This window comes from Cynocephalus volans, chromosome 2 (assembly GCF_027409185.1).
Source record: "Cynocephalus volans isolate mCynVol1 chromosome 2, mCynVol1.pri, whole genome shotgun sequence".
Classification (NCBI taxonomy): Eukaryota; Metazoa; Chordata; class Mammalia; order Dermoptera; family Cynocephalidae; genus Cynocephalus; species Cynocephalus volans.
In genome coordinates this window covers 214872763-214896870 of record NC_084461.1, presented here as the reverse complement: position 1 = coordinate 214896870, position 24108 = coordinate 214872763, and the positions used below count along the sequence as shown (strand labels likewise).

The window sequence follows — 24108 nt, the reverse complement described above, 5'->3', positions numbered from 1 at the left end:
TTAAGACAACTGAACAGATATGATGTTGATGGGTGGGAGGGGGGAGACGGAGGGGAAAAAGAGGAATCATTAAAGAACATGAAAATCAACTACATTATATATTGATAAATTAAAATAAATACAAACTTAAATAAATAAATAAGTGATAAGGCTGACGTGATAGGTTGGTAGCAGTGAGTGCAAGCCCATTTAGAAATGTGGACTTTATCATGAATGCAAATGTGACGCATTTAAACTCCTGAATATTGGCAAGAAGAACAATTTTAACATTTTAGATACACTTTTCCCAGCCAAACGTCAACATCTTGATTGTATCTTTATAGCTGAATCAATAGAAGTGAAATCTTGCAAAAATGCTTTCAGAAGAGAGCAACCAGAATAGGGACAAGCACAGACACATGGCATATGATCAAATGGTTAGGTGAGGTGACCTGTGGTGCGCACAAAGGGTTGGATTCAGTCTGTTGGGGTTTTTGTTGTTGTTTTTTTCATCATTTCCCTCTGAGGGTGTTACAAACAGGTGGACAACGCTGGGAGGACCTAAAAGGAAGTGAGTGGGCAAGCCACATAAATATGAGAGAGAGAAAATTCCACGTAAAGGGAAGAGTGATTTGAGGTGAGAGTGCAGGTGACATGACAGGGAGACAACAAGGAGCCCAGCGTGGCTGGGGTTGAGCATTCAGCAGGGTTGCAGGAAAGTAGTTTGAGAGGCGGCCACAGAGGCTGCTGGGCTCAGATCAGGGAGGGCTGTAGGTCACAGGTGGGAATTTAGTTTCTATTATAAGACATATAAGAAGACAGAGAAATGGTGTGATCTGACAGACACAACCTGTGGATGACCATGGACTTATGGAAAGATAAAACTGTTGGAGTATGGGGCAAGGGAAGCCACAGGGAGCCACAAAACAGGCTAGTGCAAAATGTCCAGGTAGGAGTGATGATGCCTGAGGCCAGGTGAGTACTAGGAAAGGTATTGATAACACATATATTCAGTATTCCAATGGCAGAAGGGACAAGATTTGAGGACTGACCATGGGATGTGTAGGAAAAGGCACAATCAAGGTTAGGAGTTTGGCCTTGACTGATTTTTAAGTTCCTTTGAGATTGTGAAAAATATTATACAATATTAACTATGACTATATTGCTGATATGAACATAAACAATTGAGTAAATCCTCTGATATAAAAATAAATTCCATGCTCCTATCATCCCTTTTAAGTACTCCGAAATCCATGTCTTTCCCACAGGTTCCAGGCTGTCCTTGAGAACCTCTCCCTCCCATCGCCCAGGGACCCTGGCACCTTTTTCAGTCACTGAGCAGAACACTCGAATTGCACTCACACTCACACAGGAAGAAATAATCTGCTTTGGAGAATTTACTTTGCAAACCACATCTGTTTAGACTAGGCCAGTGCCAGCTTTCCAATACTGTAGAAACTGACTCCACTGGAATGTGTCATAACATTCACATTGACATGGAGTATTATGCTTAAAACTAGGGACCGTGACAAGCAGAGAAAAGGGGCCAGCCTGGATTCTGATGAACCAGTATCTTATCAGGTGGCCTGCATCAGGGTTCAGAAAGCTCCTCCATCTCTAAGATGGGACTGTCCACATCTGTGAGACCTCTTCACAGGACAGTGTGATGAGAAGTGCAACATGCTGCTTGTGTGGCTCAGCGATCCATGCACTCAGCTACTGTTGCCTGAATGGCCCTGAGCCCTCCACTGTGGAGCTGCTGAGGCCAAAACAGTGAGCAAGACACAACCTCTGCTATCAAGGGGTATCCAAGTTCCAATAAGGGCAAGCTTTTGTTTTATTAAAATTGTTAAGCAAATACAAGGATATTTCAAAATATTCGTGAAAAAATTGAATTAAAAGATAATACAAGTCTTTCTATGACCTTGTTGAGGTATCCCTGTTGTTCTAGATCTGTTCTCCAGAAGAACCCTGCATGACCTAGACTCAGTGTCAGTCCCCTGGGTTTTCATGCTATTCTCAGCAGAACTTTGTCATCATTATTATGCCATTACACTGCAAGTGTTGTTATAACTCTATTCAAATTTTCTAGTTCTTCATTATTCAGTCTTGGTAGGTTGTGTGTTTCTATCTATTTATTCAATTTATCTAGGTTATCTAATTTGTTAGTGTATAATTGTTCATAGTACTCTCTTATGATCCTTATTTCTGTAAAATAAAAAGTAATAATGTCTCCTCCTTCATTCCTTATTTTAGTTATTGGAGTCTTACCACTTTTTTGTCAATCTAGCAAATGTTAGTCAAATTTTTAAAGATCTTTCCAAAAACCACATCTTGGTTTTCTTAATTTTCTCTATTGTTTTTCTATTCTCTATTTTGTTTCTTTCCACTCTAATCTTTATTATTTCCTTTAATCTGATATCTTTGGAGTTTGTTTATTCTTCTATTCTAGTTGCTTAAATGTGTGAAATTAGAAGGCTGACTTAAGATTTTTTTTTCTTTTTTAATACATACATATACAGCTATGAATTTCCCTCACAGCACTGATTTTGCTGCATCTCATAAATTTTGAGGTTGTGTTCTCATTTTCATTTCTTTCGAGATATATTCTAATTTCCCTTGTAATTTATTCTTTAGCCCATTTTTGACTCTTTGTCATCTTGGGGACTTGTTGACCCTGAAGAGACTGGCTCTCCTGGAGCAAGCTAATTCCTAGAGATTGTAAACTGCTCATCTTCTAGTATGCCTTTTTGTATGCAAACTAGCCAATACATAACCCACATCCCCAACCACATCCTTTATCTGACTCTCACATTCAGGGTCACTATCCTCCTGTCCCAATCACTCCAGGCCAAGCACCTGACAACTAGGTACAGCTGGATACCCTAGAGCCTACTAAAATTACTGAAACCACCCAATCCTAAACCTGCTTACTCTGCCTTGACCACTTCTTCCCAGGAAAACCACAACACAGGCTCTTGCCCACTGTTTCTCTGTTTTCTCTGTCTCCTGACTGACCCTGGTTCTTCTCCCTGTGGCCCTCAGTGGTGTGGCATGCCCCCTTTTCTTGGCATCTGTGAATTTAATAAGCTACCTTTTCAGTGGCAATTGTCTCTGATCTGTTGGCCTCATCATACCTGAATAATAATAAACCTATGTTTTAAAAAAACATTGTGACCTTTTGTTGAAAGTTGAGCATTTGAAAAAAACAGTCACCTCTTCCAACATTGCACATTGACTCTGTGCAGGAAAAAGCCTTAACTAGCAGCCTGGGGTGAAGCTTAAGGTCTACGCAGGCCTTTCCTGAATGTGTCTTCTGTAGGCCTGTGCATTTGCTTTTTTCCTATTCTCCCATATACAGAGCTACTTTTAAATATCTTAACTTGCCTAAGAGTCTGACTTCTGCTTCTTCTCTGGCTTTAGCTGTTCTATTGTACTCCTCAATTGCTAATCTTTTGACCAGGCATCTGCTAGTCTGTAGTCTCCTTCTGATTTTCACAGGACCCACCTGCTACTTCCTGTGGCTTCCTCTAGCCTGAGATTTGACTATGACACAGAGAGTAAACACTTAGGCAGCCCGCAGACAGGTTAAACAGACAGGTTAGAATTCAGTGTGCTCTGCTATCTCCAGTTCAAAGGAGGAAACTGGTGGTTGGACCAACATTTTAACCAACCACACCAGTCCACACTGGGTAGGGGTGGAACAATAGCAAGTAAAAATTCCACAAAATTCCCTACTTTTTCTTGGTTGGAGGTTTGGTTTTTTGCTGTTAAAGTTTTTACTGATTTCCAGAGGTCTTATAAAGTTATTTTAGTCAGTTTCTAGTTGTTTATTTAATGTTTCCATGGGGTAATGAGGGTTCGAAGCTTCCTAGCCTGCCATCTTGCTGATGTTCAAGCTTTCCTTCCTCTATAAAATGGATTTGCATTTCTGTGGATGCCTGTGGATGTCTATGCTAGTGTGATTAAAGCTCTGATAGTACAAAGCATTTCCAAAAGGGCATTTTCAGCTATTCATATTAAATGAGACCTGGCCTATTGCAGCTCCTCTGCTAGCCTTCCCTCAACATCCCAATGTGAGGGAGGAGCAGGAGAGAGGCTGTCAACAACATCCCCTGCCAAGTGAAGTTAACAGAATAAGGATCGGCAGAGAAAGACTCTGAATGCCACAGTGGGAAATTGCTGGGTGCTAGCAGAAAAATTCAGGACCTCCCAGGAGACTGATGGAAGTAAAACCAGGAGAGATGTAAATGACGGGAAGTGGAAGGTGTGACAACTAATGACCCATAGGGACTTGTGTCCATGGAAAGCAGATGAAAGCCCATTATCTTAATCAGTTTATTGATTTAAAAATGTAGACAAACTTCTGGTTCCTAATAAATCCTTCAACTACTTTCTGCCACTGTAGTTTAAATTAATCTTTATTTCAACTCTCTACAACCTATGTATTTTATAGAATTTACTTAAGTTTACTTTTCAATGGTGCATATTTACTTACCTATTACTATGATTCGAAGAAGGAAATACAGAAGAAACAGAGCCTAACATTTTTACATAAAGCTCAATGTTTTATAATATTTTATTAGCCACATATTCATTTTTACTTATAAAATACTTTTTAAAAAAATGATTAAATGTCAAGATTTGTTTATTGCATTTTTATAAAACCTGGTTGCTCCCTCTAAATAAGTCTGAGATGTTGTCTGATTTCACTTCCTTTGGGTGGACAGAGAGGGTCATCAAACTCTCTCTATTCCCACATAAGTGGCCGCCTTGTAAACACCACCAGTCAGGTGTGTTGAGTGGGAAAACTGCTTAGAAGCACCACAAACTGTCCCTAGTCTTCTCAACGAATGCCTTAACAGCCTGCATTGTCTGCATCTCCGTTTCCTGTTGAGATCATCAGTGATTTCTCTTCCCACATTGTTTCCACAAACCCTCCACCTCAGCACCTTTTGCACCCACCTCCTCAGCCACTGAGCAGAGTAATTCATTGATTTCAGACTCTGATCTTTCTCTCCCTCACTGCACTTCATCTTCTCCTCTCTCCTATTCAATCAGCGCTATAGATCCTGCTCATGATCCGCTGTGACATCTGTCCCCAGGCCTGCTTTGTACTCTCCCCAACTAGAAGCCCCTGATAATTATATTTGCCTTTCTTTCTAATCCAGAACCCATGATAAGACATCCCAAATTCTTTCTGTTTTTATCTCATCAAACATCATCCATTCTCATTCATGTTAATTCCCAACCACTAGGGGGAAAAAAAACATGACTTGATGTTGACTGCATCCACTAAAAAAGTATGGTACGAGCATCTCTTTGACCTTCAGTCATAATTTCATGTATCTCTACTCTCACTCAAATATATTCTCTGTAACAGAGATACTTAAATTTTTATTTCCTTAATTATCCAGGTCCATTTTTGTCTCTTTAATCTTACCACCTTTTCACAGAGAGCAAAGCCAGCTGGCAGAAACTTCCACAACATTTTTCCATATTTCCCAAGTTTCCTCCATAGGTTCATTTTCACTCATCTTGTATCGCATGACATGCTCACCTTTCTGAGATAAACCCATTCAGGTTCTTTGCATTAGTTCATGCACATGCACACCCTCCCCCACCCCACACAGACACGAAGTTTCTCTTTTCACTCCTTTTCATATCCAGACTTCCATAAAACAGAGTTTATCTGTTTAGCTTCCTAAATCCTTAAAACAACTCTATGCTACATTTCTTCTACTCTTACTTCCATTCCTACAATTCCATTGAACTAGCCCTCTAGATGTCACAAGCAAATCCCTGCATTTTTTCTTCCTGATAACTGAAATATTTTACTATTTTTCCTGCACTTCTACTTGGAATTCTGCCCTTCTCTGGCCTCTGTGTTAAGATGTTCCTACCTCGAATGCTGCAGCATCTGTGCCCTGTTCCTGCTAATCTGCCTGTGGCCCTCTTTTCTGCATCTTTGTCTGGCCCATCAAGGATCTCAGTTACTGATCACCTTTATCTATCATTTTTATTAAGGTTAAGGCTACTCATGACTGCTCTGCTGATCTTTTCTCTCCAGTTTTCTGAGTCCTGCTACATGTTTTCCTTTATGCGTGTGAATCAAACCAGTATCTCTGACCCTATACAAATCACTTTGCCCCTTCTTTGAAAACATCTTTCCCTCCTGACATTTCTTACAGCATCATCAGTACTGAACAGTCAGTCATTCACTCTAAAAATTTCAGATTTACATTTTAGATTCTTAAATTTTCTATCCTCATCCCTAATACCCCAACCTTTTTTTTTCCCATCTGTCTGAACTTAACCATTTTTCTCTCCAGATTCATCCTGGCCTTGCCTGGGTTACCTTTAAACGGCGAGCAGCATCCTTCATCCAGCCCTCCCCCTTGAATCCAGATCATTCTTTCTAGCTTACTACTTTTATCATGCCATTCTTATTCTCAAATATTGGCAAAGACTGTCTATTGCCTTTAATTTGCCATTAAAGTTCACATTCCTCACCCTGTCAGTCAAGGTCAAGTAGCATTTGACCTCAAACAATCTTTCCAAAGAGATTAACAATTATCTCTCTATACTCACCTTCAGGGTGAGGTCAAATCGGACTCCTCCATACAACCTAAACAATCACTATGATTTCTCTGGCACTGCTAAGACCTACAATGGCTTCCTGACCTCAAACTTCTGTCCATCAATTAAGGTCCAGTGTTAATGACTCCCTCCATGAAGCATGCTTCATTCATGCCCACCATGAGTGACCTCCCAGTTTGATGAAGCAGAAAAGCAAAGGCTTCATCTAGACCTGGAATCTAATCATGGCCCGTTACTTGACTTGCTCAGAGCCACAGCTGATAAGTAATTTTTCTAAACATCAATTTTCTGATCACTAAAGTAGGCAAATACTGCCCACTTTACAAAATTCATATCAAAATTCAGTAAGACCATGAATGCTAAATATCTAATGGAGTTCCTGGCACATTTCAGACGTTTAATCAATGTCACTCTACTGTCCCTTCTTTGTATGATTTTATACTTCTTTTATATTTCTCTTAGTCATACACATTTTAATTTTTTACGTTACCTATTATCATTCCAAAATAATTACAGTGCCACAAAATACTTTATTTTATTAAAAAATTGGTGGAGGAGGGAAAACAAATATGGAAAAATGAGATAAGCGTGGAGTAAAGTGATATTATATTAGAGTAATTATTTACCATTGATTTCTATGTGACTTAATGTTTCAACAAATATATTTTGTGAATAAATTATGATGGATATGACCTATTGTGCTTATACTTCCTGTTTCTTTCTTCCCTTTTTTTAAAAAGAAACAGAATAGATTTGATAAATTATAACATCCCATCTAAGTGAAGCAAACACACATTCCCTTAAGCCACTGAACTAATTCTGAATTCCAGAAATCAAGCTGTGTCATTTACCAAACTAAGAAAGCATGGATAATGAATCAATGGTCAACACAGATAATTGATGAGTTGAGGTCCCCACATACATCAAAGTGTGATGTTCACCTTCCCAGTGATGGAGAGATGGTCGGTATTCTCTACTACAGTATGCCATATAACAGTGACCTTAAAAAGTGAAATTATTCTTGCTTCTGTAAGATATTAAAATCACAGAATAAATACTTTTAGGAGAGAATTCTAACGTTACTTTTTGTTCTCCTCATTTTACAAATAATGTCACAGTTCCAAGAAGGTAAAGACATACAACCACACACAAGCAGAGGCAAAGAGAGCCTGCAACTTCTCACTGTGTTTATATATGGATTGGCTGCCCAGTAGAAACCTTCCCATCCTTTTCGCATTCTTATTCAAAACCTTTTCTGCTTATGTCTCTTTGAAAAACATTGCCTTTTTGAAAGTAGCAAATTATAATGCAAGAAAAATAACATTACCATACTGTTGCCAGTCCACAGAGGGGGGTAAGTGCCGCCACAGAATAAGGTTGTTTAGATGATTTAAGTAGGAAGGTAGGGAATGAAAACCCTTCTGATTATACCACACCTAAAAAAGAAAGAAAATTTAATGGCTCTCATGAAATTAGTTCTTAAGTCTATTTGTCTGCTATTCTCTGGCACAGGGAACACAAGTGTCAATTAACTTCCATGGCACCTGAATGCAGAACTCAAAGTACTGTTCCTGCAAGGCTGACAGTAAGCAGTCAATTCCAGTCTGCTAATTTTATATTTATCTCAAGCATATAATTTACAGCTAAAAATAGATTAATTTTCCCCAGGACAAATGTGAATGTTGCTCTATAATTATATTCTCACAGACGAAAAGAAACTGAAGCCCATCTTTTTTTTTTTTCTTTCTCAGTTGGTGAGTTAATGAAATTTGACCTGCAAATTAAAAGCATGGAAGATGATCAGAAAAAACGATTACTTTCAAATTAATAACTGAACGTGGAACATTATTTCTCAAAATAAATAGAACTGAATATTTGCTGAGAATAAAGTAGCATGCCTGTCAGATAGAAGAAAGGTAAGGGAGAAAATAAGAGAAAGACAATGTTATTAAAGGTGAGATAATCATAAAAAATACTAATCAAATCATCAGTATCTATATTTCAAAATATCAGTGTTTTAATAAAAAATGAAAAATAGATGCTCAGTTTGGGAAGCTGGTGAGTGTCTTCAAGAAGTATAACTGGTGCATTTTGGTCTTAATTCAACTGATGGAACAGCTTATTTCTCTAGAAAACATTGTCTTTTGGGACAGACGATCCACTTTGTAGAATTTAGAGCATCCCCACAGAAAGTTAATGCTGGGAAGAACCTGTTCAAATTCTCATAAAAGTTTATGCAAAGTTAGGACCAGATATCAAGTCCCTTAGCTTCCAATTTATTTTCCTTCCACCCCATCATACTATGAACAATTGATTTTTTAGCCAGGATCCCATGTAGCTGTTGTATCCACAGGAGCAGGTAAGTAATAAACATGCTCATGTTAACAAAATGTGGTGCACCCATATAATGGAATACTATTCAGCCATAAAATGAAGTTCTGCCACATGCTGCACCAAGGATGAATCTTGAAAATGTTGTGCTAAGTGAAATAAGCCAGACACGAAAGGACAAGTATATAAGTCCACTTATGTGAAATACCTAAAATAGGTGTTGGGGCCCAGAAAGCAAAATCCCAAAGTGAAGGCTTCAGAAGCAGCCTCAAAAGCACAGTTGTCCTCCTGTCTCTAAGCCTCATTCTCCCCTGAGGCAAGTCATAGAAACCAGATCCCTCTTCCCCAAGGTGGGTCAGAGGGATGCTCTGATCCTCCCCTCACCTCTCTGTCTTGGAGCTGGTCATAAAGAAATTCTCTTACCTACCTTGTCTGATTGTAGGTCATAAGACCCCCGTTCCAGAAAGGGTCCTGACCCATACCCTGGAGGAATGAATACTACACAGAGAGGCCAAGAAGAATCTGGACAGACAGGCCTAGCTGGGTTTCCCCACTGAGTCAATTAGCATTAGGCCATACTTTTCTTATCCAATCACATTTCTACATGGCTGTGCCTGCTTCATGGAACCGAAGCATAAATATGGACAATTTTCCATATATACTTTGGTCTTTATTCTGAAGGGCCCCATGTCACACAAAACTATGACATAAAATTTGTTATGCCTTTTCTTCATATTAATCTGTGTTTTTCAGGTGATTTTTCAGAGAACATTTAGGGAGTTGAAGGCAATGTCTTTCCCTGGCCCTTACATAGGCAAATTCAAAAAGACATAAGTACATTAGAGGTTACCAGGGGCTGGGGGGAGGGAGAAATGGGAAATTATTTAATGGCTACACAGAGAAATGGTTACAGAAATTATTTCTTCATGGTTACAGGTTGCTCGGAGTGATGAAAAAAATTTGGAAATAGAGGTGATGGTCATACAACATTGTGAAATAATTAATGCCACTGATCTGTACACTTAAAAATGGTAAAATTGGCAAATTTTATGTTATATATGTTTAACTACAATAAAAAAATTAAGGTATTATATCTTTTTAGGTAACTATTTTGATATTTCTCCCTTATTTACATTAGCATTAGCCAGTCAATTAAGACAAAGGCAGGATTAAACACCATGAAAGAATTTAAGTACAAGTTGAAAAAAACACATTCTAGCATAAAATTAAACACCCACCACCGTTTCTGCTCTGTGCTAACAATGACAGCTACATCCACAGTAAGCAAACAAGATGCTAGAACAGGCACCAGCAAGAAAACAATAGGACGAAAAACCAGAAAAAAATGTCAAAAATGTCATAATGTCTCAACAAGCTGGCAAATAGTTAGTCCAACTACAGACAATGGAGCCAGAGCCAGACACGATAGAGAGAAAAGGTTTTAGTTCCTTGACTCTGACTCTGCCACAAAACACAAATACATGAAGACCTGCTGCTGCTCAGGCTCAGGCTGAAGGGATGGAAGAATTCAAGAAGCAGCATCTGAACAGTGGTGCCGGGGTGAGGGGGAGGAAAAAAATGGGGAGATGTAGGTCAGAGGATACAAAATAGCAGATACGCAGAAGGAACAAGGCTAGAGACCTAGTGTACAACCTGAAGACTATAAATGCCATACAATACCATTGTATAGTATTTGGGGTTTTTCATAAATAAGCAGATTTTTGTCACACAGAAAAGTAACTACATGAGATAACACATATATTAATTTGCTTCATTATAGTACCCATTATACTATCTATATGTATCCTATAACATTATCTTGTAATCCTCAAATATACACAATAACAAGTATTTTACATAAAAAGAACCCTGCTACACAAGACAGTGTTCCCCAATTCTTTCTCAGATAACGCACTTCATTAGCAATTCAGGAAGTAGACCCCCTATTTCTTAACACCACTCACCCCTTTTTTCAAATATTTTCTTAAGTTCAAGGAGAAGAAATGCAGCTGAGACTTGCTAACCACAGAGCCCAGGACGTTCGTGAGTGCACAAGGCTATGCCGAAACAGAGTGGATTGTGTCACACACAAAAATTAAAATCTAAAGCAACTTAGACACAATTCTCAAAGTAGGGTAAAGCGTGAGTTCCTTTGGTGAAGTCCACACTGAACTGAAAGAGCTCCCATCACATGTCAGAGGCATGTCCACCTCCTCCACCAACGCAGAGATTCTCCTCCACTCAGCTCTGCACTGTCATCCTCGGGGACCCTCTCACACACGCCCCTACACAGGCACCAGCCATAGGATTCTGTTAAGGTCAAGGGAGAGGTTAATATAGTAGAAAACCCACTGCTATGGAAGCTGGAAGCTCCCATTAACCCTGCCTGTGACCCTCCGCTCCTTCCAGTCTTGGATACCCTTAACTCTTTAGCTGGAGGGAAAAAGTAGGAGAGACTACAGTAGTCTTACTGCCTCGGATCAGGGGTTTTCAAATTTTGTTTCACATTGTTTCATTTGTTTGTTTTAATTTTTGTTTTAAAAGCAGGGTGATTTTTTTTTTTCAGCATAAAAATGACACATACAACAGTACAGAAATCAAAGTGGAGCTGGGGAGACAGGAGCTGCCTGCTCAGCCCCCCTTGCTCACCCTCTCTGGGCACTGCTCTTGACTGCATCAAAGGCCCCAGTTCTTCACCATTCCTGCACCCATGCCCTTAGCCATGTGGCTTTTGTCCCCTCTCATTCTGAGCTTGACAGAATATAACACAAGCAGAAGTTTAAAAAGCACATGCATCTTCTGGCAAGCCCTCTGTGCTTCTGCTGTCACCACGGGAGCATGGCCGGGCTAACCTACTGGAGGATATGACACAGGGACAGAGCTGAGTCCTCACCATCATCCCAGCTGGAGCCAACAGCCGGCCAGCCACTGTCAGCTCAGGCCAGCCTAAAGTAGCAGATCCTCGCAGACACAAGGGCTCAGTGAATGTCTATTGTTGAGGCCACTGAGATTTGTAATTGCTATTATACAGCATTATTGTGTCAATAGATAACTGATACTGTCACTGGCACAGGAATGGGGTGTTATTGAAACAAAAACTGAAAATTTTGGCATTGGTTTTGAGATCAGCAAATGGGAGGCAAAGATACAGTTAGAACAGTCTGGAAATAGTTGAGAAAACTTTTAGGAATGCTGGGGGGGGGGAATGAGAAGAAAGCTGCTGTAGATAACTAACAAAAAAGGCAATCCATATTAGCAGTGTCAGAACATTTGATAAAACTGTCATCTATGCTAACTTTGAAGGTAGAAATTGTGACCTATAAACATTTTAGTGGGTTTGGAGAACTCTAGGCAAAATGCTAAAAAAACATGGACTAAGAATAAAGATCAAGGGTGTGGTTGGGCAAAGTTTGCTAAGGTCACTGAGGGAGTAACAGTGCCAAGGGACCCTCTCAGGGACAAAAGGGCTTCCAGGAACCCGAGGGGTTGCCACCAGTACCCCGACATTCCCAAAATAGCAGTAATTAATTTCAGAGACGGCAACAGGTCTCAACAAGCACTGTGGGTGAGGCTTGTGGACCTCAGTTAGGTAAACAGAAAGCCTAGAGTGCTGCATCAGAGCTCCACCGAGAAGGCGCCCCAGGATGGACTAAATGTACACAGGCTCTGAGAGCCCAGCTTTCTACAGCAGGAAGCAGGTGGAGAAGTTGCTCAAAAGGCCTGTTTCCAAATTACCTCTTCACAGTCTCTGTGGAAGGTGATGGAAGAGGAAACACTGTAGATGATGGACTGGAGCATTCACAGGAGGCAGACCCAGGGCTGAGCTGAGGAGCACCCCACATCCAGGACCACCCGGCACCATTTGCTGACCACACCCCACACAGCTCAGCCCACAGACTCACGAGCTAAAGGCGTGTTTATTGTTGATGCTACTGAGGGTTTACAGGTGTTTACTATATGGCATTATTTTGTTGATCAATGATTAATTCACACAGTACCAAGGAACAGAGTTTAAAATGTTCTTGAACTCTTTTTCCCTGGGAGAGGTTTTATGAATTCTTTAAGTAAGCAATGTGTACTTTATGATGACCTTAAAATTAGTGGAGTTCAGAGGATGAGCTTTCTTTTCTCCCTTTCTTTTTCTTTTTCCTCCCAAGAATGGTTTTCTAAAACTGGACTGGGTTCTGGAAACAAGTTGCAGGATTTCCTTCCCTGCCAGCCCATAAGTCGGTAAGTGATAAAGTCCAGTAAATGAAACAGGAAGCTAATCTCCTTTTAGGAACATAGTATGACACCTCGATACAGACCTTTCATCTCAGGAATCATGAGTAACAGCTCCTCAGAAAAGTAACTAAGTAGCTGTAATAATAAAAAAGAGTCACTCCATGGATATTCAAATGTGTAAAATTTCATTGGAGAACAGAATGCATGCAAAAAAGCAAGAGGGGCAAAGTGTTCAGCCTTTGATCTGAAGTATACACATTCTAAAGGATGTTTTGATTAAACAAACTGAATGCTCAGGACATGAATGATATAACTCAAAGTTTCCATGACAGACGTTCCACAGTATAATAAATCACACAGTAAACCTATTCGTATGCTAATTTTCCATTTTTCCTTCAAAAGGAGTATGAAAATCATACCATCTATGTCTTATGAATGTGGCCTAAAGGCTGAAGGAAAGGCTGCTCATTAATCACTGAGGGTTATGCAGTCATGTGACATGAAATCAGCCTCCAGCAGCCTCCAGTGGGTTTTCGGATAACGGATTGCCCTTTCTGCCTCACTGCAATACTGAATTCCTTGGCTTCCTGGGAAGAAGCCCAGTCACTCAAGGGCCAGATACAATTCACCTGCATGACCGTGCCTGGCAAAGAACATGTCAAACAACATTAAAAATTCTAGAAACGAACACTCAAACACGTAAGTACAGAAGACTAAACAAAGACAAAAAGGAACAGGTGACAGAAGAACACATGAGTCACCAGCCCCTCATCCCTGGCCAAGAGAGCCATGTCCTGGATGTCTGAAAGAGGAGACACAACCATCTATTAAGAATAAGAAGGACTGGAATTTGTACAGATTAAAAAATCAAAATATACTTCGAGGAAATCAGATTCCTTCTACAAATTAGGTATATTGATTATTTTTCTATTAAGCTATGAATGATGATATTTTCATATCGAGCTATAAATCTTCTCAAGTGCGTTGCCTGTAAAGGAAGAGAAATTTGAATAAACCGTAGCTGAAGGAAAGATTTCTGAACAGTCCACACTATGACTTGAAATTTTCTTCCAGGATTACATTATGAAGAACGACTATTAAAATTTTCTTCAAGGATTCCATTGTGAAGTGCCCATGAAGAACCTTTTTTCCCCTGAGTAAACCACCACCAGGCACAAGTCCTTATCTCGAGAAGCTTTCCAGGCTCATGGGAACCGTGAAAGTCTGCAGCACAGAGTAGGGAGGGGCCCTCCTGGGCTTGTTCCATTCATCCTACAATGGGCTTCTGAGGAGACGGGACACGCACTCTCGGTCATTCACGTCACTTCCACGCTGAGGCCTCACGCTCACTCTCCCGCAGCTCACTTACCTTCCTCCCACATCTGGCTCTTTTCCAATTTCTTTCTCAATCATTCACCATACTATCTCCCCAGTCATGGGGACAGAAAGCTGTAATCTCTCCTCTTTCTTCGTTTTAAGGTTGTGCTGACTTTTTTTCTTGGAAAAGCCTCTTAGCCACCACTTTGGCATTCCTACTGGTGGAGAAAGCGTCTTTCCTCTATCCCTGTCCTCATTTCCTCCCACCTGCTCCCTGGAATCCACAGGCACTATTCCTAGTTCATACATAGTCTTGGCAGGGCTTGAAGATCCAGGGCCCTCAAGAGTAGTTCTGTGTAACTGCTGCTTTCTTTGTGTGAGCTCTGGGTCTATCCAATCTTCTAGAATATGAGAAGTTTAAGTTCATTTACGGAATGTCTGCTTGACTGCCAGGAAAACTAGTGATGTTATTTCTTCATTTGTTTTAGATCTATTAGGTGAAGTCCTGTCAACAAAAACCAGTAACCTAGCTGCTCTATTTCTAAACAGTCTAAACGAAAACAATTCATTTTCTCTTTCAAGGGAATGTTTACATGCAACTATTCATGCTCAGTATCAAACACTGGGATTACTTATGGTTCCCTTGTGCTCACAGACATATTTTAATATGGAGTTTCCGTAAATACTTTGTAAAACAGGAAGAATAAAAAAAAAAAGAACACTATTACCTTTGCTAGACTTCTTGGTTTTGACATGTTTGCATTCTCTTCTTGACCTTCATCAGGGATTCGCACTCCAAAGGACCAACCTCCAAGCCTATTAACAGTAAACACTGTGTTAGTGCTTCAACCAGGGAGGGAGGGACAGGACTTCTAACCAGAGGGGTCACACTCGTGATAGTGGGCTTAGGACAGCAGCCAGCTGAGCATGTGTGGTCTGTGACATGACCACATGTGCAGAGGCAGCATGCTGACAAAAGTGGCCTGGCTGTCATGCCAGGCATTCAGAGAGGACATTGCTTATGGAAAAGGTTTGATAAAGATGGCCACATTAGAAAGTGTCTTTATCAGAACTTCCCACTGTGTTAGGAAATGCAGGCAGGCTGTGTGAATGACATAGCTCTGATCATCAGTACTCTCATTATTTTAGTTAATGGTCATTTTCCTACAAATTCACTATTTGGAATTACTTAGTCTGTCGATCTTTTGAGCTACCCTGGTTTGTCTTCCCTACTTTGACTTTCTTAATCTTCAGTACAAATCGTGCCTGGCCCAGGAAGGCTCCAGAGTAGTTCGGTTTGGTTAGACGCTCCTTTTCTTTTGAGTTATCAAAACACTCTACATTTCCATCCATTGTACCAGTTACCATGCTGGGATTTTAATTGTCTATTTGCTAGTATTACTTTTACGCTGCTGTGTGATTTTCTCTTGGTTAGAAGCTATATATTTTACCTACATATGTCCATAGCCTATGTAGTATCTGCCACCTATTAAGATTTCAGAAACATTAGAAATAAAGGTGTAGGCTGGCTGGTTAGCTAAACTGGTTAGAGCACGGTGCTATACCACCAAGGTCGAAGGTTCAGATCCCCATACCTGCCAACCACCAAAAAATAAAGAAAATGAACGAAAGGCATGTATTAAACTTTGTTCCCCATACTGGCCAACTGCCAAAAACAAAAATCAAAACAAACAGCAACAACAACAAAGAACTTTGTTTCCCATTCTCTCGATAAAAGGAGAGTAAAGAACTGTCTTCTCCCACAGTGTCTCTACTCTCAGCAAAAATTGAGGCAAAGGAAAAAGATACATTCCCACCGGCTTCAATTGAATTCATTCATTCAACAGATACTGACTGAGCATCTGTCATGTGCCAGATACTATTTCAAGTTCTGGGCACACAACCTCCCCCCACCTTCAAATAACTAACAACTATCAGTGTTAGAGAAGAAAACCAGAGATTCTAGAAAATGTTTAAAGACATGAAGGGGTGGGAAAGCAGACAGAGGCAGGGAAACCACCCTGGGGCAGGAGAGCTGATGTCCAGGGGGGATGATGGCATGGTGGAAAGGCAAAGATAAAAGGGGACAGTGACGGGTGGTGGAGTGACCCAGGCAACACGGACGGCCTATGGGATGCCTTCCTATGTGAAGCAACGTCATGCATTTGGGGGATTTAGGGAATTTGATGGTATGACGAATAATGATGACAAGTACCCATTCCTATCCCCCTCATCTGGACTCGCTCCCTTAGGCTCAAGGAAATTCAGCACAAAACTAAAGCTTTCCCCAAAATCACCTAAGAGGAATTTTAAGACACCACTTGAACCTAGGTTCCCATATTGGACGTTGCATGGACAAGGGAATTCTAAAAAGAGCCCATTACTTCATTATGCCGCTGACTCCTATCCTTGTGTTCTCTGCAGCAGTAAAACCGCTTCTGGCTTTCCTGCTTCTACCACTGACAGAATCTCAATTGATATGATTTCCCCCAATGCTTACAAGAATGAAAGCAGCACACGGGAACCTCATTAAGGCCGGCAGCATTTCTTTGGAATTTTTATGAGTACCAAGGTTAGCATTAGACTTTTTAAGTTTTTAAGAACATTAGCATTTGAAACAATAGATTTTCCAAAGTACTTCAAAGACCATGGACCCAGCAAGTGTTACGGGCACACCTTGGTCTTTCAGAAGGCACCAGCAAGTACTTCTCCACGTCGAAGCCCGAGAGATTGAGCAGCGTGTGGCCCAGGCGGTTGGTCAGGTAGGGAGCCCTGGCACTTCCATCCGGACACTTCTGTAAGTTTTCAAAGAGATAAAGTAGAAACTCAGCTATAACCTGCAAACAGGTTTACTGCCATTACTTTAAACTAAATGTGACTCTTCCTAGCTTTCAATTTTTAATAAATTATCTGAGGCCTTTTACATGTTCTGATTTCTAAAATCTCTTGGAGGGTCACCTGCATTTGAAAATTATGTCAGAATTCCACTGAGACCTTTGCAGTCAATTATATCTGAGAACTTCAAATCCTTTTCTGCATGTAAGTGTGGGCAGATTTTTAAGGACTCAAAAGAGAAAAATGTTTTTACTGTGGTGATCTTACCTTTGATGAACCTGAGAGTAAGAAACAACTAGTGGAAGGAAGACAAGCAGGAGAACTCCAAGGCATGTGCTTCCTTCCTAAGTGTCACAAGCAGAAATCAAGCAGCTCTGCTCCGGCGACTCTCTGGAGTCTCAGCACCAACCAAGAATCATGAAAGAATCACCAACCAAGGTAGGAGGTGGCCCACCCACACGGATGTCCCCTGCACTGTGATTTGTTTCTCAGAACAATATAGGAAGGATAATACAGTAGAATAGGAAATGACTGTGTCTCTGAACGTGTCATTTCAGCTTTGAAGCTTATTTTGTCATTTTCAAAATGGAAACAAGAACAGCCTTGCCTAATGCACAGGTTTGCAGTTAGGTTCAGATACACACATATTTTAGGTTCTTAATAGAAAGAATTCGGGAAAGACACTAAAAAGAATAATTGTTGTGATTAAAATTCAGTCAAACTCTCACTTACACGTGAATTCTAAAAAAGTCAAACTCACAGAAACAAAGAGTAAAATGTTGGTGGTTAGAGGCAGGGACAGGGTAGAGGAAGGAGTTAGAGAAATGTTGGTCCCAGGACACAAAATTTCAGTTAGGAAGAACAGATTCAAGAGTTATTGTGAAACATGGTGCTATAGTTAACAACAATGTATTGCGTACTTGAAAATTGATGAGAGCAGATTTTGAGTGCTCTCACTACAAAAAAAAAAAGTATGTGAGGTAACGTATATATTAAATAAACTATTTTAGCCATTTCAAAATGTACACATATATCAAAACTTCATTTGTATACCACAAATACATAAAATTTCTACCTGTTAATTTAAATAAATAAGTAATTCAGCCAAACTCAATTATCTCACTCACAGATTAACATAACTTCTAAAGTGCCCCTGCCACTAGCTTTTTTCTCTCCAATCCACCTTACCCTGCATCAAGATACATCTTTCTAAAATGCTGTTTTCATTTAGATGACTCCCTTGCTGAAAAATTCAAATTCTTATCAAGAATTCAAGTCCACTAGAACATGTCCTCAGCCTCTTTTTCTAACCCTTCTCTGTGCAATTCTCCCCAAATGCACCCTCTGTAGTGAGCTGAATAATGACCCCCAAAGATATCAGGTCCTGGTCTCTGGAATCTGTAGATGCTACCTTATATGGCAAAGGCTTTGTAGATGTTATTAAGTTAGGAATCTTGAGATGGGAAGATTATCCGAGATTGTCAGGGTGAGCCCTAATGTCATCACATGTATCCTTCTCAGAGAGCAGGAGAGGGAGATCAGACAGAGAGGAGTGTGACCACGGAGGCAGAGATTGGAGTGAAGTGGCCACAAGCCAACAAATGCCTGGAGCCAACAGGAGCCAGAGGAAGCATGGAACAGATTTGCCTCTAGAGCCTTGGGAAGGAGCAGCTTGACTTCATCCCAGTGATACTGATTTCAGACTCTGGGCTCCAGAACTGGGATAGAATAAATTCATGTTATTTTTTAGCCATCTAATGTGTGGCAATTTGTAACAGCAGCCACAGGAAACAACTGTATTCTCCACTTATTTTGTATAAAGCCACACTCATTCCTGATTACCAGTTTTTCTTGCTAATATCTAGGAGAGCTCAGGCCCTAAAAATGCCTGCTTGTTCTTCAGAGCTAGCTCAATTTCCACCACCTCTGGAGCCTTCTCCAATGGTGTCTCTTCCAAATAATGTCTTGGCCCTCAGAAGTACAACTAACCTTGAAATTTTATTTTTGTAGTTTTGGAGAAGGCCATGGTGTATTTATTTTTTAAAATATGTGAGAAAACAGACACATCCCTGCAGACCCAGATCTGCTGAATAGCACATATGAATTTAATGGGAGAGAAATATGTTGCTTACTGACAAAACACAGTTTGCTAGGCTCAACACACTCAAAAAAGCCCACAGAACTGGCCTTGGGTCTGGGCTTTCTTCCACACAACTTTGTGTGCATCTCCTTCCAGCCAGTCCTGACAGCAACATCCATTCTGTGCAACTCTTATTGATTCTACCTCAACTGCCTCTCTCGAGGTCCTCTGATTTCTCATGGGTAAACCAGCATTCCTCAAAGTGCATCCAGAAGAACATGGATGTCACAAAGAGGGATTCTTTAGCCAAATAATTTGCAAAAGTTGGTGTATCTTTTCCACCCTGTGTCAATTCACATATGCATTCCCATATGAAAGCATTTTAGAAGAGGAGTAGCAAAAGACCGGTTTAACACTGCTCTATCCAGCGTTTCTGAAACTTAGTTGGCTGTGGACGTTCTTCATGTGAAACCTTTTTTTCTTTTTTTTTTTTTTAAATTTTATTTTGTCGATATACATTGTAGCTGATTATTGCTCCCCATCACCAAAACCTCCCTCCCTTCTCCCTCCCCCCCTCCCCCCCAACCATGTCCTTTCTGTTTGTTTGTTGTATCAACTTCAAATAATTGTGGTTGTTATATCTTCTTCCCCCCCCCCCCCCCCGGTTTGTGTGTGTATGTGTGTATGTGTGTGTGTGAATTTATATATTAATTTTTAGCTCCCACCAATAAGTGAGAACATGTGGTATTTCTCTTTCTGTGCCTGACTTGTTTCACTTAATATAATTCTCTCGAGGTCCATCCATGTTGTTGCAAATGGCAGTATTTCATTCGTTTTTGAAACCTTTTTTTCTTACAAACATATTTCTGAAATCTTACAGTTCATGTGGGTTGGAGTGAATTTAGGAACACAGACATCAACCATTCTGATATTGATTCACTCATCCTTTTTACCATCAACACCCAATCTAATCTCAGTAGACCTTAGGAAGCTGCTGATAAAAGCTTCTGGTATAACAGAATAATTAAAGCAAGACTAGAGAAAAAGAGCATGGAGTGAAAAATTAGAGGTTTTATGAATCAATGGAAGAAATAAGACAGAGACAAAAACCAAATAATTGTGTAGAAATAAAACCTGAGGAAAAGATTGCTGGTACCTGGAAAAAAAGCAACAAATATAGCCGAGTTTACTGACCACTGAGGCCAAAAGGGAAACAGAGAATTCCTTCAGTTCTCTCAGGTCAGCCAACACTCTGAGTGTCCACTATGGGTTCTCCGCCATTATTCTCTCTTACATTAATACATTTTATCTAAGAGAAGAATGTAGACCAGGTCTTCCAACAGCAAGCTGTCCGAAGTCACTAAACCATTAAGAGGAATGCATCCCAAATAGAAAGGCCTTGTCGGTAAAGATGTTCTGCATGTGGCCATTTCCTTTACAGATCCTCAGTTAACTGACAATTTTTTCTTTTCCTTTTGTCCTGTGAATTAGGATTGCTACATTAGTTTGTGGATTGTGGCTATCAGGTTTGTGCCTTTCATTAATTAGCTTTAGATATTTCCTTTGAGACAAATTCCAACCAGTTTTTCAAATAAATTTCAATTTGTTCTCTCTCCTTCAAGGTTAGATAGCTACGGCCCTGGCTTCACTAGCAGAATACCTACTTCCAGGTGTTTTCCTACGAATCAATCACAGTTAGGAGGGCTAAACGGTATATTGGCTTAGCTCTCAGAACTCAAATAAAAATATAAAACAATTCTTGAGGTCATCCTGCCTTGAAATTTGGAGGTTTCCCTCCAGAGGGCAATTCTATCTTCCTCCTCATTAACTGAAGATTCATTTGCTTTGGAATGCCATTAGGGATGTTAATGATCAAGGGCATTAAATAATGAATAACAGAAACACTGTCAAGTCTTTGTAACATCAATGCTGTAAAAATGTTCAAACTTCTTGTGAGAAATTTTTCCCAGAAACAACTAATGAAGTAAACCAAGAAGTCATAGAGACTTTGTTAACAAAAATGAAGATTTTATAGAAGGAGTAAACTTTTTTCTGTCACTTGAAGTTTAGACTTAAAAAGATCAAATATACTGCAGAAACGTACCAGGCAGCCACAGGAATCCTGGAATTTTGGGTGAGAAAAGGAATCTGTCTGCCAGCATGATGAATTCTTCCTAAAAAATAACGGAGAGAATCGGAATGATCTTTCAGATCACAAAGCTACTGTATTTCTATAAAAGAGAGTTCAATCAGACTAGAACATAGTTCACAGGATAATCACCTCCTACCGCCACGAAGGCTGAGCTCTTACATTTGTTTTCACAGCTTGAGCTGTTAATCTGATGACAATGTTTTATTACAATGACAGTATTTCCATCATATTACATGATGCTCACTGGCTCACTCTAGTAAATGTCCTGCCAGGGATCCCTGGAACTTGCAGGGAGGTGGGAGGCTGGGCTTGTGGTGAATTCTGACTCTCCCAATCTCGTAACCAGGTACCAAGAAGCAATGAATAAACACAGCAAGCTGCTAATTCCTTTTTGTGGCATCACATAATAATTTAATAACCATTTGAAGAAAGAAATATTAAATTTCCATTTTGAAGAAAGGTTGTATAACACAGTTATGAAAACTACTTGCAGCAGTGGTTTAAACCTTTTGTATTCCAGAGTTTCCTTAGTTTTTTTTTTTTTTTTTACTTTTATATCCTATACTTTAATATTTTTTAGTAGCATCTTTGCTTACTAGCAAAATTTGCTTTAGTAATAATAATTATTCTGAATTTTTTACTCAATAATTGGTAAAAAAGGAAGAAATTAACATTTACTGCATTACAGACACCAACTAGATATTTTTACCACTGTTCTTACTAGTCCTGGTTTTTAGAAGAGTGTAGGTGGAGGTCCTGAGAGGTCAAGCAGCTGCCCAGAGATCACACTGAGGAAGGAAGGGTCTGCGAGCTCCCAGCAGGAGCCTGCCTGGGACGGCCAGCATTCCAATACCAAGTTAAAAACACTGAAGTCCAGTGAAAAGAAACTTGCCATCTCTATTAACCAGGTGAGCAAAGTGTAACTTCCACGTAACTTCTGAAACATCGAAAGTAATTTAAAGACTTCCTCAGTGCTACTCTCTTGGCTGACTGCGTTCTGGGAACCCAATGTGAGACTTAAAAGTTCACATGGAAGTAATATGCAAGGAAGTTGTGAATTTAATCAGAGTATTGTATCTGATAATTACTTTTTGAAAAAAATCACTCAGTTTATGCTTAAACACAGCAGGACCTCCTAGCTTCAGATTCATGCCTTAGATGAAAGTTAGCAAATGTTTATAACTTAATAAATCACTTCAAAAACTTAGTCTTCTTTTTCTCTTCAAAATCCTTCACTATTCTTGTACTAGTTCCCTTTTATAGAGAAAACACATGTGACCACTAGAGCTGCATAATGAACCACGACAGTATTTAACAGACTAGTTTTTCAAGCATCTCTCAGCCTTCAACAATTTTTGTGTTCAAACAAAAGAATCACCATGAAGCTACATGAACATTTATAAAGGGAAAGAAGGGGTGATGTGTTAAGAAGCAGATGTTTCTATGTACATTTCTTTCTAGATTTTCGGAATTGAAAAACACACTTTCACTTGGCAAAGCTTTTCTCTAACATGTTCTGTAGGATACCATTGCAGCAATGCTGTTCCAGAATAAATGTCTTGAACATGGTCACTTGGTCCTTAAGATTTGCAAATGCTGGATTAAATAGGTCTCTTTGCTACAGGCAAGGAGTAATCTAATATGCATTTTAAATCCGGTAGAGAGAGGCAGACTCTCTAAGGACTAAATGTCTTGACAGTACCTTTCTGAGACAGGAACTTGCCTCTAGGGAAAAAAACCTCTCCTCTGTCTGAGGTTAGCAGAGTTCTTTCTACAGGACTGGGGGCCCATAGGTGCAAACTGAGGCAGTGAGTTGCCAAGGTCACACAGCTAATCTGTGGTGCAGCTGGGCTTTGACCTGAGGTAGCCTGGTCCCAGATGTGTGTTCTCCACCCCGTACCAAATGCCTGATACATGTACTCTATATTTTTGACCCTTGACCTCAACTTTCTCCTTTCCAGGCCCTTCAGGGGAACCTGTCACCAGCCATGCCAGGCTCCAAGGACCCCACTTCCTGAGTGTTCGCCAGGCCAATGAGCCTTCAAGATTTTCCTGAGCACCAGAAATATTAGACCACCAAGATGATTCATCATAAGGCTTCAATCTAATCATGGTAACAGTTTTCTTAAAAATAAGAAACTAAGCCTAACACATCTCCTACTTGGGTTTTTAAGTTGACAGAAATATACAATTTGATACATAACATTTTTGTTCTGTATTAAAACATTAACAATAATGGATGGGAAAAGTGACCATTTTGCTTCGGAAATATAGTAGTAGGGGAATACATCACTGGAGTCACAAATATGAGCCTTATAAAATGAGACTAAATATGTAAATCTATTAGTGGGCTTCTAAAAGTTAGAAACTTTAGCGTATTTAAAAATTTAAATTATGCATCATCTCCTATTATGACAAAACTTATATTTTAGGTTACACTTATACCACAATAGATTTTTCTGAAGCTCTTTACTGTCCTCTGTATGAGAGATAGGAGTCAGAAGCTCAACACAACACCCTAGAGTATGACACTCATTATCTCAACAGAAAAACAACCTAGAAGCAAAAGCTTATCTATTATTCCAAATTG

General features: G+C 39.9%; 1 protein-coding gene across 1 annotated transcript in view; it reads right to left on the bottom strand.

Annotated features, from left to right (window-relative positions):
• Window positions 1–24108, bottom strand: part of ABCA13 (ATP binding cassette subfamily A member 13) — a 446769-nt gene that overhangs the window by 133540 nt on the left and 289121 nt on the right. Inside the window, exons 45-48 of the mRNA XM_063086601.1 lie at window positions 21471–21540; window positions 17128–17246; window positions 15180–15267; window positions 7907–8015 (exon numbers count right to left, since the gene is read on the bottom strand). Coding sequence (XP_062942671.1) covers window positions 7907–8015; window positions 15180–15267; window positions 17128–17246; window positions 21471–21540 — 386 coding nt within the window. The remainder of the gene's footprint in view (window positions 1–7906; window positions 8016–15179; window positions 15268–17127; window positions 17247–21470; window positions 21541–24108) is intronic.